General features: G+C 28.1%; 1 protein-coding gene across 5 annotated transcripts in view; it reads left to right on the top strand.

Annotated features, from left to right (window-relative positions):
* Positions 1–13769, top strand: part of LOC126902736 (uncharacterized) — a 61648-nt gene that overhangs the window by 16226 nt on the left and 31653 nt on the right. For 2 of the 5 annotated variants that reach the window (XM_050680330.1, XM_050680326.1), the window contains one exon: positions 3336–3815. In XM_050680330.1, coding sequence (XP_050536287.1) covers positions 3336–3815 — 480 coding nt within the window. Of the gene's footprint in view, positions 1–3335; positions 4146–5694; positions 5790–8060; positions 8587–13769 lie in introns of those variants that run through there. The other 3 variants (XM_050680329.1, XM_050680332.1, XM_050680331.1) reach the window with 3 other exon arrangements.

Here is a 13769-nt window from a genome sequence, read left to right as displayed (position 1 = left end):
TTTTTTTTTTTGTGTCTTACCACTTTTTCTCAGCTCTCACCGAACGGATTTCTTTCAACGATACGTCAAAAGATCACAAATCGTACCAAGTCGAAGAAATTACCCTCAAAAATTAAATAAATTTCCTTCGTTCTCCGTATTTGGAGGAAACTTCCAAAAAAATTACAAATTTAAAAATCGCTAATTTTCGAAATTTTTTCAATTTTTTTTACTAAAAACTGCCGTGAATTTTTCAAAAATGAACATATCAATATAAATTTTTTTTATATAGATGCTTGATATCTTTATCTATCATTTGGTATATATTTTTTGTAAATTTTACACTTAACCTGCCCATAGGGAGGGATTTAAAATGACAACTTTTTTACAAAAAAATTTACTTTTTCAACTTAACTTTTTAAAGTGTTCCGGAAGGTCTGATACTTTTTTATGTATCTTATATTAAAGATTTGTATGTATGTAATGTACTTTATTATGGAAAAAAAAATTTGGCCACTGGACTTGTCTTTGAAAATGTTCCGAAAGGTCTGACACTTTTATATATATCTTAAATTAAAGCAAATGTAATGTACTTTATTGACTTGTCTTCGTGGTGAAAATAGACATCAAAGTTCATAAAAAATTACGATTTTTGTAAAATAATTTTTTTTTATATTTTTAACTTAATAATGCTATAACTTTTCGGAAAATGTATGGATCACTAAATTTTTTTTTTTATAGATACTTGATGTCTTTACCTATCATTTAGCATATAATTTTTGTAAATCTGACACTTAACCTGCCCCCAGGGGGGATTTAAAATGACAACTTTTTCACAAAAAATTTACTTTTTCAACTTAACTTTTTAAAGTGTTCCGGAAGGTCTGATACCTTTTTATGTATCTTATATTAAAGATTTGTATGTATGTAATGTACTTTATTATGGAAAAAAAAAATTTGGCCACTGGACTTGTCTTTGAAAATGTTCCGGAAAGACACTTTTATATATATCTTAAATTAAAGCTAATGTAATATACTTTATTATGGTAAAAAAAAACACATCATAGTAAAATTAATACCTTCTCCGCTTCGCATCGAAGCTAATAACGGTAGCACAGTGGGGTCGCGGCATAGTGGAGACATTGCATAGTTGGGTCCAGTATAGATTTAATCTGACAGTGATTAAAATCACTATCATAAGAAACGCTTCGATGCAAATCTGTAGATAGTGTTTAATTAAAAAAAAAAATTTGTTAAAATAGCATATTTTTGAATACAGTTTTAAGTACAAAAAACATCCCGATAAATGCTAATTTTTTTTTAATTTTCGACAGCCATTTGCACATAGAAGATAAGATGTCGGGACAAATTTTTTTTTTTCATTTGATAGTATATAACATAACCTTTGATATGATATATGTTTAAAGGACGCAGTATTTCCGGAACATTTTCAAAAATTAAGTTGAAAAAGTTAATTTTTGTAAAAAAGTTGCTATTGTAAATCCCCCCTAATGAGCAGGTTAAGTCANAGTTGCAATTTTAAATCCCCCCCCATGAGCAGGTTAAGTGTTAAATTTTCAAAAAAATGATATCAAATGAAAGGTAAATATCTAAGGTTTTAGTATAAAAAAATATTATGTTGATTTGTTGATTTTTGAAAAAGTTATGGAAGTTTTAAGAAAAAAAAGTGAAAAAACTGACAAAATTTACTAAATTTGTAATTATTTTGGATATTTCCCCCATTTGCGGGGAACGANTAAATTTGTAATTTTTTTGGATATTTCCCCCATTTGCGGGGAACGAGGGAAAATTTTTCAATTTTTAAGGGTAATGTCTTCAACTAGATACGATTTGTGATCTTTAGACGTATTATTGAAAGAAATCGGTCCAGTGAGAGCTGAGAAAAAGTAGTAACAGAAACAAAAAAAAAAATAAATAAATAAACACATCATGTTAAAAATAATACCTTCTCAGCTTCGCATCGAAGCTAAAATATTATTTTTCATAAAAATATTGTGTTGATCCATACACTTTTCAATAAGTTATAGCATTATAAACTTTTTCAAAAATAAACAAATCAACATAATTTTTTTTTATACTAAAACCTTAGATATTTCCCTTTTATTTGATATCATTTTTTTGAAAATCTAACACTTAACCTGCTCATTGGGGGGGATTTAAAATTTTTTTTAAACTTTTTTACAAGAACTAACTTTTTCAACTTAATTTTTGAAAATGTTCCGGAAATACTGCGTCCTTTAAACATATATCAAATTAAAGCTTATTTTATGTACTATAAAATGAAAAAAAAAATTTGTCCCGACACTTTTTCTTCTACATTTAAACGGCTGCCGTAGTTAAAAAAACACTATCAGATATCATTATACTTAATCCAACTATGCCACGTCACCACTGTGCCGCGACCCCCCTGTGCTGGGTTTTTTTTTTCATTGATTTTTAGTTAAAGTAAATCATTAAAATTAATTAAGTTCTAAATATTTTAATTGTAGAATTTTTTTAAACGCCAAAAGTTAGTCTGAAATGATTACTATGATGTCTATTTAAGTGATTTATAACAATGAAAATATAAAAAAACAATTGAGCTTTTCTGATAAATAGTAATTATAAAATTTTCTAACTGTATATTAATCTTAACGGTACAATTTTTTTAATTCTTATAAAATTTTCTATTTAATAATGTCAATTTTAAACTTGCAAATTGAGCTAAAATTTATGGTAATAAATGAATTATTTTTATTATAAAAATTCACAAAAATCAACCTTAAAGGATTAAAAAAATAGGTTAAATACGTCATTTTCCTTATTTTTAACATATTATTAGTCAAAATCAGTATGAATTTAAAACAATTTTTTTTTTGTTCGTAATAATTTTTTTATGTTTAAATACTTATTTTTTAATAATAAGTAATTATATTAAAACTTAAAAATGATAGAAAAAGTCTAATTGCACATTTGAAAACATCGCGAAAAGTTTAGAAAAGTATATTTTTGTTTTTGATGAAAGTTCTTTGTAGTCCAGTGTATAAAACTTATAACTTTGTTTTAAGTAATAAACATTTTTTATTGCATCAAGCCCTTTAAGCAATAATATTTACTAATATATTGGATAAATGTCATATTATGGCGTGCAACCATTAAAATAATTCGCCCAATTCATATATTTTTATAATGTAAGTTGAAAATATTAATATTATAGAAATAAATTGAATATATCTATAGTACTTTTAATTTTTTTTTTAATTAATTTTGAATAATATAAGAAACAATTGATCAACAACTTTTATTATTAAACATTTTTTAAATACATTAATTATATTTTCATGTATTGCACATAGAAGTAAAATTGAATTCACAGAATCATGCTTCCAGTAAAATTAGTTATTTATGCAAACACAGCGGTTGGAAAAATATGACTGACGTGAACTACATCACATATTCGAAACGTCAACATACATTACAAGATATAATGTATAACAAATATAGATATGATAAACAAACACGTTGTTTAACGGTGTTTCTTGGATGTTCATACGCCAACATTTTAAAGAATATTTTCTTTATATTAAGTAATTTTCAACATCACTGTAAACATTATTCAAGTCATTTAGAAAATTTAAACAATTATAAGTATGAATGCACTATTGAACTTTTAAAAACTATACCTTTTATAACATTGTTAGTAAAACATTTGGGAGGCGCATTAAATGCTTTAGATGAAACCCTTAAAATTTCAGTGAAAAATGATGATATAAAAAAATTTATTTCCAACACATTAATTAAGGATCTTCAAGATGAAAAAATTTTAAAATTGTTACCTGATTTACAAGTACATCAATCGAATTTTGATGAAACATTATTGGAAGTATTACGTTTCATTAGTGAATGGAATGAGGAACTAAATAAAGGCATGATTATTTGCAACATTAATTCTGAAAGTCTGACTTCATTTTGGCGTAATTTGAATAACGAATATTACAATATGCAATTAAATGGAAATAATATCAAGTTTTATAATTTTCTCAGATTTAAAATTATAACTATTTCTCAAAGGGCTATTCAAGAAAAATATGTTAATTTAGGTTTTGAATTCAACTTAACTATGAATAAAACAGTTATACCAGATAAACCAGAATTATTAGAAAGAGGTAAATATCTTTTATTTTATTTCCTATTGTAAATTTTATCCTGAGATTATTTCTTTATTAATATTTAAAATTTATAGCTATTCATAGACTGACATTTTTTTTAAAATTTATAAAATTTTTTGTTTGTCTTTCTTCAATAACAACTGAAGATAATTGTAAATAATTATCAAATTATAAAAGAACACTATCATACAGATGTTTCATTTCAATTATTCACATTAGTTAATAATTTATATTAATAAGTATATTACATTAGCTTTTATTTAAAATATGTATAAAAGTGTCAGTATTTTCGGAGTACTTTCAAAAATTAAATTGAAAATGTCCTAATTTAAATACGCATGTTTAAAGTTTTGACCCCCATTGTATAAAGGGAAATGGTTCGATTTAAAAAAAAAGAATGTCAATTGAAAGAGGTATATAAATACTACTTCTCATGAAAAATTGTATTTATCCATAAATTTTTTAAAAACTTATAGCATTTTAAAGAAAAAAGTATGCTATATCAATTTTATTTATAAAATATTTATGAAAATCTGTGTACTCCTCTTGTCAGTTATTTTAAATTAAAATAAAATACAAAACCCAGAATTTTAACACAATAAATATAGTTTAAAAAAACTAAAAAACGCATTTAAAGCACATCGAACTAATAAGTTAAAAATATTTTTTAAATCCTCCTTTTTCAGTCAGGTGGTTAGTATTCCATTCTCTACGTATAGTGATCTCCACTTTGTAGGGAATGTTATTCTTAAGAACCGGTTTGATATAGTCCAAGGGGTATTCCAAAAAGCCCTGGTCTATCTCTTTTAATATTTTACCATGTTCTGTTGTATCACTCTCCAAAGTCCACATACCTAAGTTGTGGAACTAATATCAAGAGATTAATCTCCGTATTTTTCAAACGCGTACGCATGCGATTAAACGCTTATTGTTTAAGCCTCTTTACAATGATACATTTTTAGAGTCCTTATGAAATAAATATAGTTTAAAAAAACTATATTTATTTTTCACTTTTTAGTTTCATGTTATGATAGTAGTTACTATCAATATCATGGTTGTAACAGGTAACGGGAATTCAGGGTTCGATTCCGGGGAGGGAGTCTGAGAATCGGCTCCCACATCCAAGGAAAGCAGCAGACTCNTCCTGACTTACTGAACACCCTGTATACGTAAACCGTATGCATGCGGATGATAATGGTCAGTCAAAATAAAAAATTATATATATATAATATTGATGACACGCACGTGTGTACGGGTACGATAACCAAAAATAAATTTATACAGGAATAGTATTGCCGGCGTAGGATGAGCGAGGCGTGGGGTGGGGTGAATGCGTTATGACAGTCTAGTCTAGACGACGGAATATGCGATAACGCGTGGCGTTTTGAGAGTTACAAACATACATACATACATACATACAGGTGAAACTAATATAAGCGTGTTAATAAAAGAACACTATCATACAGATTTTGCATTTCAATTATTCACATTAGTTAATAATTTAGAAATATCTTAGGTTTAAAAAATTTAATTATTAATTTTGCAGAATATTTTGAAGAACCGACAATCCTTTCTACTCAAGTGCTGAATGAAAAAAGATATGAAGGTATTATCCTTGGATAATTCATATATAGTTAAAATGTTAGTTCTGATTAATTATATTTTATTTTATAATAATTAAATATTTATAAAAAAGGCTTTTTTATTTTTGAAACGTTTTTAAGTATTACTACTGAATTTATGCGCTTGACGATTAACCATTATTATTTGAAGAGTGAATGTGTCAAACGTTCTATGTGCCAAAAAATTGAAAAATTGTTTTATTTCTGATTTATGTTCTATGAGCCAAAGGTCACAATCTTGTATGTGTTTCAAGTGTCAATTAAATTTTTTACTTGTACAAAATTGCGTTCATAGATTGTATTTGTTCTGTGAGACATGCCCTTTGTTACCTGTACGTTCTAAGTGCCTTGGGCGAATATAATAGTTTGACGATTACAATATTATAATATAGTCCGTTATATTTCAAAATAACTAATACTGGTGTTGTTGTATTCGTTAAGTTTTCTTTTTCATTTGTTTAATTGTGTTATTATGGATACTGAAAGTATACATATTTTACGAAGTGGTAAAAAAAGAAGAAATGATCAGACTAAAAAAAGAATTAGTGGAAAATCGTATGCGACCAGGAAAAGCAATAATACAATTCAGGAAAGCGTCAACTTAGTTGTTATAACTTTGGAATACATCTCGGTGACAGCAATACAGCCTTTATGTATATGTGGGATGAAAGTATTGCTTCTCGTGGAAGCTCAGAAATCGCTTCTTTTCTTTTTCAAGTTATTAACAAAAACGAAAATACGATAAATCGCAAAAAACTAATTATATGGTCAGACAACTGTGCTGGCCAAAATAAAAATAAAACGTTAGTAGTTTTGATGTTATATTTAATAAATATGGGGATATTTGATGAGATTATACAAAAATTTTTGATAAGTGGCCACTCTCTCTTGGCTTGTGCTCGTGATTTCGCTATTATCAAAAAGAGACGTAGAGTTTTTCAAAATTTCACTCCTTCTGATTTACAAGAAATGGTTAGAGCAGCGAAGTTGATAAATCCATTTCGAGTTATTCCGATGGACGAAAACAACTTTTTTTCATTTAAAGACATTGCTAACAATTTTTTTAACACAACCAAGTTTCCAATGTTCGATGATTAAAGTTTCATTTTTAACTCCCAAAAAAATCTATTATAAAAAAACATTTTCAGATGAAGAACTTTGAAAAGATTTTAACGTTTTTAAAAGAAATGCTACTATAGACCAACTTAAAAATCAGACATTTATACCTATACCGAAACCCACATTGTCGTCAGAGAAGAAAAAAGATTTGTTGGCCATGATTCCTTTTTTACCTGATAAGCACAGAAACTTCTATAAAAATATAACGTCATGAATTAATTTTTTTTGCTATTTATTATGATGTTGCTATGTTCTAATTATGTTTAATCTAGATTTTTTTTTAAATTATTATTAGGTTTGTTAATTTATTTTTCAATTTGTGATACTCAAGAAAGCTACTGTTTTCTTTTCTTGTTACATTTTTATATGAAGAAAAAATTTTATTTTACGTTTTGAGATTTACTGATAATGTCATGTTAGTTTAAGAGTATTTTTTATTTAAGTTTGTACATTTATTTTTCAATTTGTGATACTCAAAAAAAGTGTTGATTTTTTTACATATTTTATAAAAATATATATGAAGTCTTAATAAAATAAAGAATGATTTTCTGTTATCTATAATAAAATATTGGTACTTGGAACGATAATATTATCACATTATTTGAAACTTGGAACTTTAATATTATAATACTTGGCACTTGGAACTGTCATTAGCAAATGTTTAATTTATACTAATATGAAATGACAAAATAAAATAATAGAAATTTACGAGGCTATTAATATAGTGTAAATATAGCATAACATATATTTTTATACAAAATTATAAGAAAATTTTTAATTTGTGATGTTTTTTGTGTTTTCTGAACAAATATTTTTTTGGCACATAGAACGTTTGACACATTCACTCTTCATTTATCCATACATTTAGAACTAAGGAATATTATATGTTAATAAATATAGTTTAAAAAAACTAAAAAACACGCTTTTAAAGCACATCGAACTAAAAAGTTAAAAATAATTTTTAAAATAAGTTTAAAATAATTATGAACAAAAAATACTAATAAAAATAAAAAAATAAAAAAATTTATATAATTTACTAATGCAAATGAAACACTAGGAATACATTATCTTTCTTGTGTTATTCAGCTATTAATAAATGTCATTTTTCCATAATTAATGAATTATGAAATATTATATGTTAATAAGGAAATAATGATTTGTATATTTTTAGAGTATTTTGAAGATCCTTCTGTTGCTTCTACTCAATTGCAAGAAGAAGATAATCATGATGATATTGATTTATTTAAATGACTTATTTATTTTATTTCTCTTCAGTAACTGAATAATCTTTAGTTGAAACTAAAAAAAATCAAAATGAGTTTTTGATGTGTTTCATAAAAAAAAAAAATTAATTATAATTATGTTGTTTTCTTCTAAATTTTATATCCTAAATTAATTTTTGTAACTTTCTTATTATAGTTAATTATTATAGTAGTTCTTATTATCGTAGGATAATTGTGAGACTAAGACTTCTGTCTTGTCTGCTAAGGATGTTAGTATGTTACCATCATGAGTTATGTTTATTTTTTGTATAACTGTGTTGTTGTGATTTAATTTAATTTATAAATTATTATTTAAAAAGTACTATGTATATCACAAATTTCATATAAATAAATTTTAATGACTAAAAAAATATGTATACTTTAGACAATTAAAATGTAATTACTTTCCCCAATGTGGGATACGTTGTTACATACCGATAGTAAATTGTTACAGTTTATATTTTATTAATATACTTATTAATCTAAATATAACATAGAAAAGTTATTCTTATTACAAAGTGTCTCAATAATAACTTCACCCAACCTTCCACCTACCTTTCGATGGTGAAATGGCGTGGAGGGAGAAGTAAATCCAATGTAAACTAACATAATGCAACGGGAGGTTGAACGACGACGAAACCCGACGTAAATTAACCTAAGGCTTGTGAAGAATTTCTTCTTCACCACCAAGTCTTATGAGAGAGTGGTGAGGGATGAAACACGAAGTAAACTGACATAACTTGTCACGCGCCTCAATTATGCGGAAAAATAAAAATAAATTTTCTGAGGTAGGTATGTGTTAACCCTTGAACGTGCGTATAGTGCATCGAGTTCGTGTGTTTGATGTGTGCCTCACCCCCTACGCAAAAACTTACTTCATCTACCTTCGAGTACATTGCCGCATCGCATATATTGTTACACGCCCGCCGCCGCCGACACCTACACTTAGGCCACTAACGACGATGACGATAATCGCTGGAATATATTGATGAATGTTCATTTCGTCTAATTTGTTAATGTAATGACTATGGAATGACCGAGATTCTTCGCGACGGATAGGCAACACAAAATGCATATAGCCCGAACGTTCTCGATCGCTCCGTAAGAGAATCTTCTAGAACTCAACACAATATAAAACAGCGTGACGTAACAATAACGTCAATCAGTTAGTTAGCCAGTCGTCAGTTAATCGGTTAAGTAGTTAAATACACGTAATGCATTAATATAATTTTTATATAAATTTTCTTAGTGTTTAAAAAATAAACCGTCTACTTTTTTTCTGTTATATAAATTAGTGTTTTTATTTATTTTAAATCAATAAGTGAAGCACTGAAAATTGGTGACCTCGACAAAGGAAAAATGGTAGACAAGACAACACCAGAAACAGCAGATAATATCAATATAGTTGGCGTAAAGCTGCCATCATTTTGGAAATGTGACCCAGCTGCATGGTTCAAAAGAGCCGAAGCTCAATTTAGACTATCATACATAAGTAAGTTTCAAACAAAATTTGACATGCTAGATGAAGACATAATAGGAAAAGTAAGTGACATTTTAGACTTCGACAATACCGAAAACTGTTATCAAAATTTAAAAGATAGGCTCATCAACACATATGGTACAACTGATAAAGAAAAATTTCGCGAATTAATTACCGGAATTTCATTAGGCGACGAAAAACCTTCATTGATGTTGTTAAAAATCAAATCATTAGCCGGACAAAATTGTCCTTCTCACTTAATAAAACAAATGTAGTTACAACGTTTAACTAAACAAGCCCAAATAGTACTAGCAGTAGCTCCAAAAACAGCAACTGTCGACGAACTTGCAGAAATGGCCGACCGAGTAGTTGATGTCTCTATAAACACAGTGAACCAGATACAAGAACAACACAAACCAGATAATATAGAAAATAAACTAGCGGACCTCCAACAACAAATTAAGCAACTTCAATTACAGCGAGGACAAACCTATTCAAGAAATACACGGCGGAACCACTCACGTTCAAAATCTCGATCACGTTACAACACAGAAGGACCATTATATTATTTTCTTTAGAAATTTCGCGGTAAGGCAAAAAAATGTGTTAAACCATGTAAATGGACTACAGAATCGGCAATCAAAACGGAAAACTAAAAATGCCCTTCGTGCCTACAATCGAGACACGGAGGGACTCACAATGCTTAGAAATCCTAGACAAAAAATCTAATCAAAAATTTTTAGTTGACAGTGGAGCTGAAGTTTCAATAATAAAACCTAACAACTTATACAAATCTAACATTTCAACTCGAGTACTTTACACTGCAAACAATTAAATTATAAGGACCTACGGAGAACGAACAATGGTTTTAGATCTAGGACTTCGTAGACAATTTCGCTATACATTTATAATTGCAGATGTAACTCGTTGTATTCTAGGAGCGGATTTCTTAGCAAAATTCAACTTGCAAATGAACCTTAAACGCAAACAACTTCTTAAAGATGGTGTTATATATTTAACAATACCACTAGTTACCCTGCTCAAGGCAGACAATATACTGGGTATTTCATTAATCGAACACAACTCAACCTATTCAGACATATTAAAAAAATACTCTGAAGTCATCAATTCAGCTTATCAAAAAGAATCAAAACACTCAACTGTCCATTTCATTCAAACAACCGGACCGCCAATATTAGCCAAAGCACGAAGGCTATCACCAAAAAATTACAAATAGCTAAACAAGAATTCAAAAAAATGTGTGAAGAAAGCAATTGCCGCCCATCAAATTCCCCTTGGAGCAGCCCACTTGTCATGGTAAAAAACGAAATGGTCAATGGAGACCCTGTGGAGACTATAGGGCACTTAACAGAGTAACTGTCCCAGATCGATATCCTTTACCGCACATACATGATGTAAACATCTAACTTCATAACAAAACAATTTTCTCAAGACTGGACTTGAAAAAAGCTTTCAATCAAATAAAAATGGCTAAAGAAGACATTTCTATGACCTCAATTTGGCAGCTTTGAATTTTTAAAAATGCCATATGGACTAAGAAACAGCGCACAAACGTCTAGAGGTTTATAAACGAAATAATCCGAGATTTACCGTTTACAGTAGCGTACATAGATGACATATTCATTTTTTCAGAATCCAAAAAGGAACATATAAACACAGTACTAAAATGTAATAAACCAAAAATAAAAAGAAAGAAAATAAAAAGAAGGTGATAGAAAATTAGAGAGAATATAAAAAGGAAAAGAAGGGTTTGCTTAGTAGATTATTGTAATCATTATTTGTTATAATTTTTATAATTTTAATGTAGATTTAATTGTCTGCAATTTTATTTAAATTAATTTTCTNTTTTAATGTAGATTTAATTGTCTTCAATTTTATTTAAATTAATTTTCTCATTAATTGTTTCTCTCATTAATTATTAATGGTTTATCACGCAATAGATTGTTGGAAGTTCGAAAGCATAGGTTAAATTGTACTTACCTTACGTCCTGTGTGATACAATAATATTTTAAGTAATCCAGTGTTGATTTCCGTATTAAACGCACTACGTATACGATTTACACTATATGTAATATAGTCTATATAATTGCTTACAAAAAACGACTCAAGACTTTACATAAGATGATTTAATTACACAAAGTCTACAACTGGTCTTACTTGTGATTGATTCTTAACACTCTGTATTTTATTATAAATACAATTTTAATTTTTTTTTAACTTGTTGATTTTTTTACGTTTATTGAATAAGTATTTTTTTTTAGAGAGTATAATTTTTTTTATTGAGAGATCGATACCAATATTTCTTAAATTTTCCTCTGGCCTGGCCAAAACAAGATTCAGAAATATCTATATCTATGTAAAAAATTTATCAAGGCAGAATTGTGGTGGCCCAATGTGTCCCGGTGCTAAAATAAAGCACCTTGAAAGGATGCGGCACAATAATAACCAAGACAAAAATTAAACACTGCAAATATATTCGTAAGTTTCTCTACGTTGTCTGCCGGCGCGATGTTTATTAAAACAAAGACATTAGCAACGAGACTAGCTACCCAATACGCATAGGCTTACAAATATATTCTAACCTAATATACCTAATTCTAGAACAATGTCTAGTTGCAACCTTTACTCTGTCTGCCGGCGCGATGTTTGTTAAAACAAAGACATTAGCAACGAGACTAGCTACCCAATAAGAAAAGCTCACAATAAATTTTTATTATTAAATGAATATCTAAATTTAAGTTGGATTTATTGTTAAAATAAAATAATTTAAAAAAAATATAATGTTTAAAATATTATTTGATGTTTATTTTCATAACAAGAAAAATAAAATATTATTAATGATTGAACAAATTAAATTAAATTAAAAGATTCACCAAAACAAAATTCACTTTAAAATTTCTAAGTGTCATTTAGTTTTAAAGAAAAATATTCTAAGTCCAAATTAATTAAAAAATCGACTAAGTCCCGGAGAGTGAAATCTTGAGTAGAGTGTCGTAGATTTTGTGTATTTTAAAATCGTCAAAAGAACTGGTTTAGATGGGGAAAAATGGCTTTTTATAGTGTGAAGGGGGTAGCCCAGCGATCTCTACCGTGATCCTAGAAGCTGAGGCTTTGTATTCTAATTGGTTAATTAAAATGGGGTCCCAGCGTGTAGGCGTTACTTAATAATTTCTACAAGAGGGAGATTTTATCGTATAGTTAAAGGGTTATTTTGTATTTTAAATAAGAGAACCCTGTTTTGGTGATCTTGTATAATCATAATATGTGACATACATGAACAAATGATAACATCTTATTATATATTAATATTATATGTAATAATATAATATTACAAAAAACACTTGCCCAACATGGTATTAAAATCAACCTAGAAAAATACAGTTTTGGACAAGAATCAATAACCTTTTTAGGACATCAAATTTCAATAGAAGGAACCATATCTGATCCAGAAAAAATCAAAAGTATATGAGAATTGCCTATACCCAATCAAATAAAAGATCTACGGCGATTTTTTGGTATGATTAACTTCTATAGTCGTTTTATACCACAGCTTGCACATCACCAACTACATCTGAATGAGCTGATTCCAGATAACAAGAAAAGTGTTACGCGAGTCATAAATTGGACATCTGAAGCAAAAGAAGCATTTTACACATGTATAGAATTATTGGAAAAGTTAACACACTTAGCACACCCACATTAATCAGCCAAACTAACACTTACTGCAGATGCCAGTAATAGGGCAATCAGTGGTGTTGTACACCAAATAATTAATAATAAATCGCTTCCACTGTCGCAAACTAACAACTACTGAGCAGCGATACTCGACCTATGATAGAAAACATCTAGCCATATACGATTGTTGTAGACATTTCACTCACTTAATAGAAGACAAGGAATTGAAAAAGCATCTGAACGACAGCAAATAATGGTATAATATTAATTACATATATCATGTTATATTTAATGCAGACTATAATAAAGCAAAACACATTTCAATGCTTGTGAATATAAATTATTTATTGATCAAAATGTATAATACCATTTTTTAGCTTCGATGCGAAGCTGAGAAGGTATTAATTTACTAAGATGTGTTTATTTTTTTTTTTTTTTTTTT

This window comes from Daktulosphaira vitifoliae, unplaced genomic scaffold (assembly GCF_025091365.1).
Source record: "Daktulosphaira vitifoliae isolate Bord-2020 unplaced genomic scaffold, ASM2509136v1 Scaffold_3, whole genome shotgun sequence".
NCBI lineage: Eukaryota > Metazoa > Arthropoda > Insecta > Hemiptera > Phylloxeridae > Daktulosphaira > Daktulosphaira vitifoliae.
The sequence above is the reverse complement of the archived record's forward strand: the minus strand, read 5'-3'. Positions and strand labels throughout refer to the sequence as shown.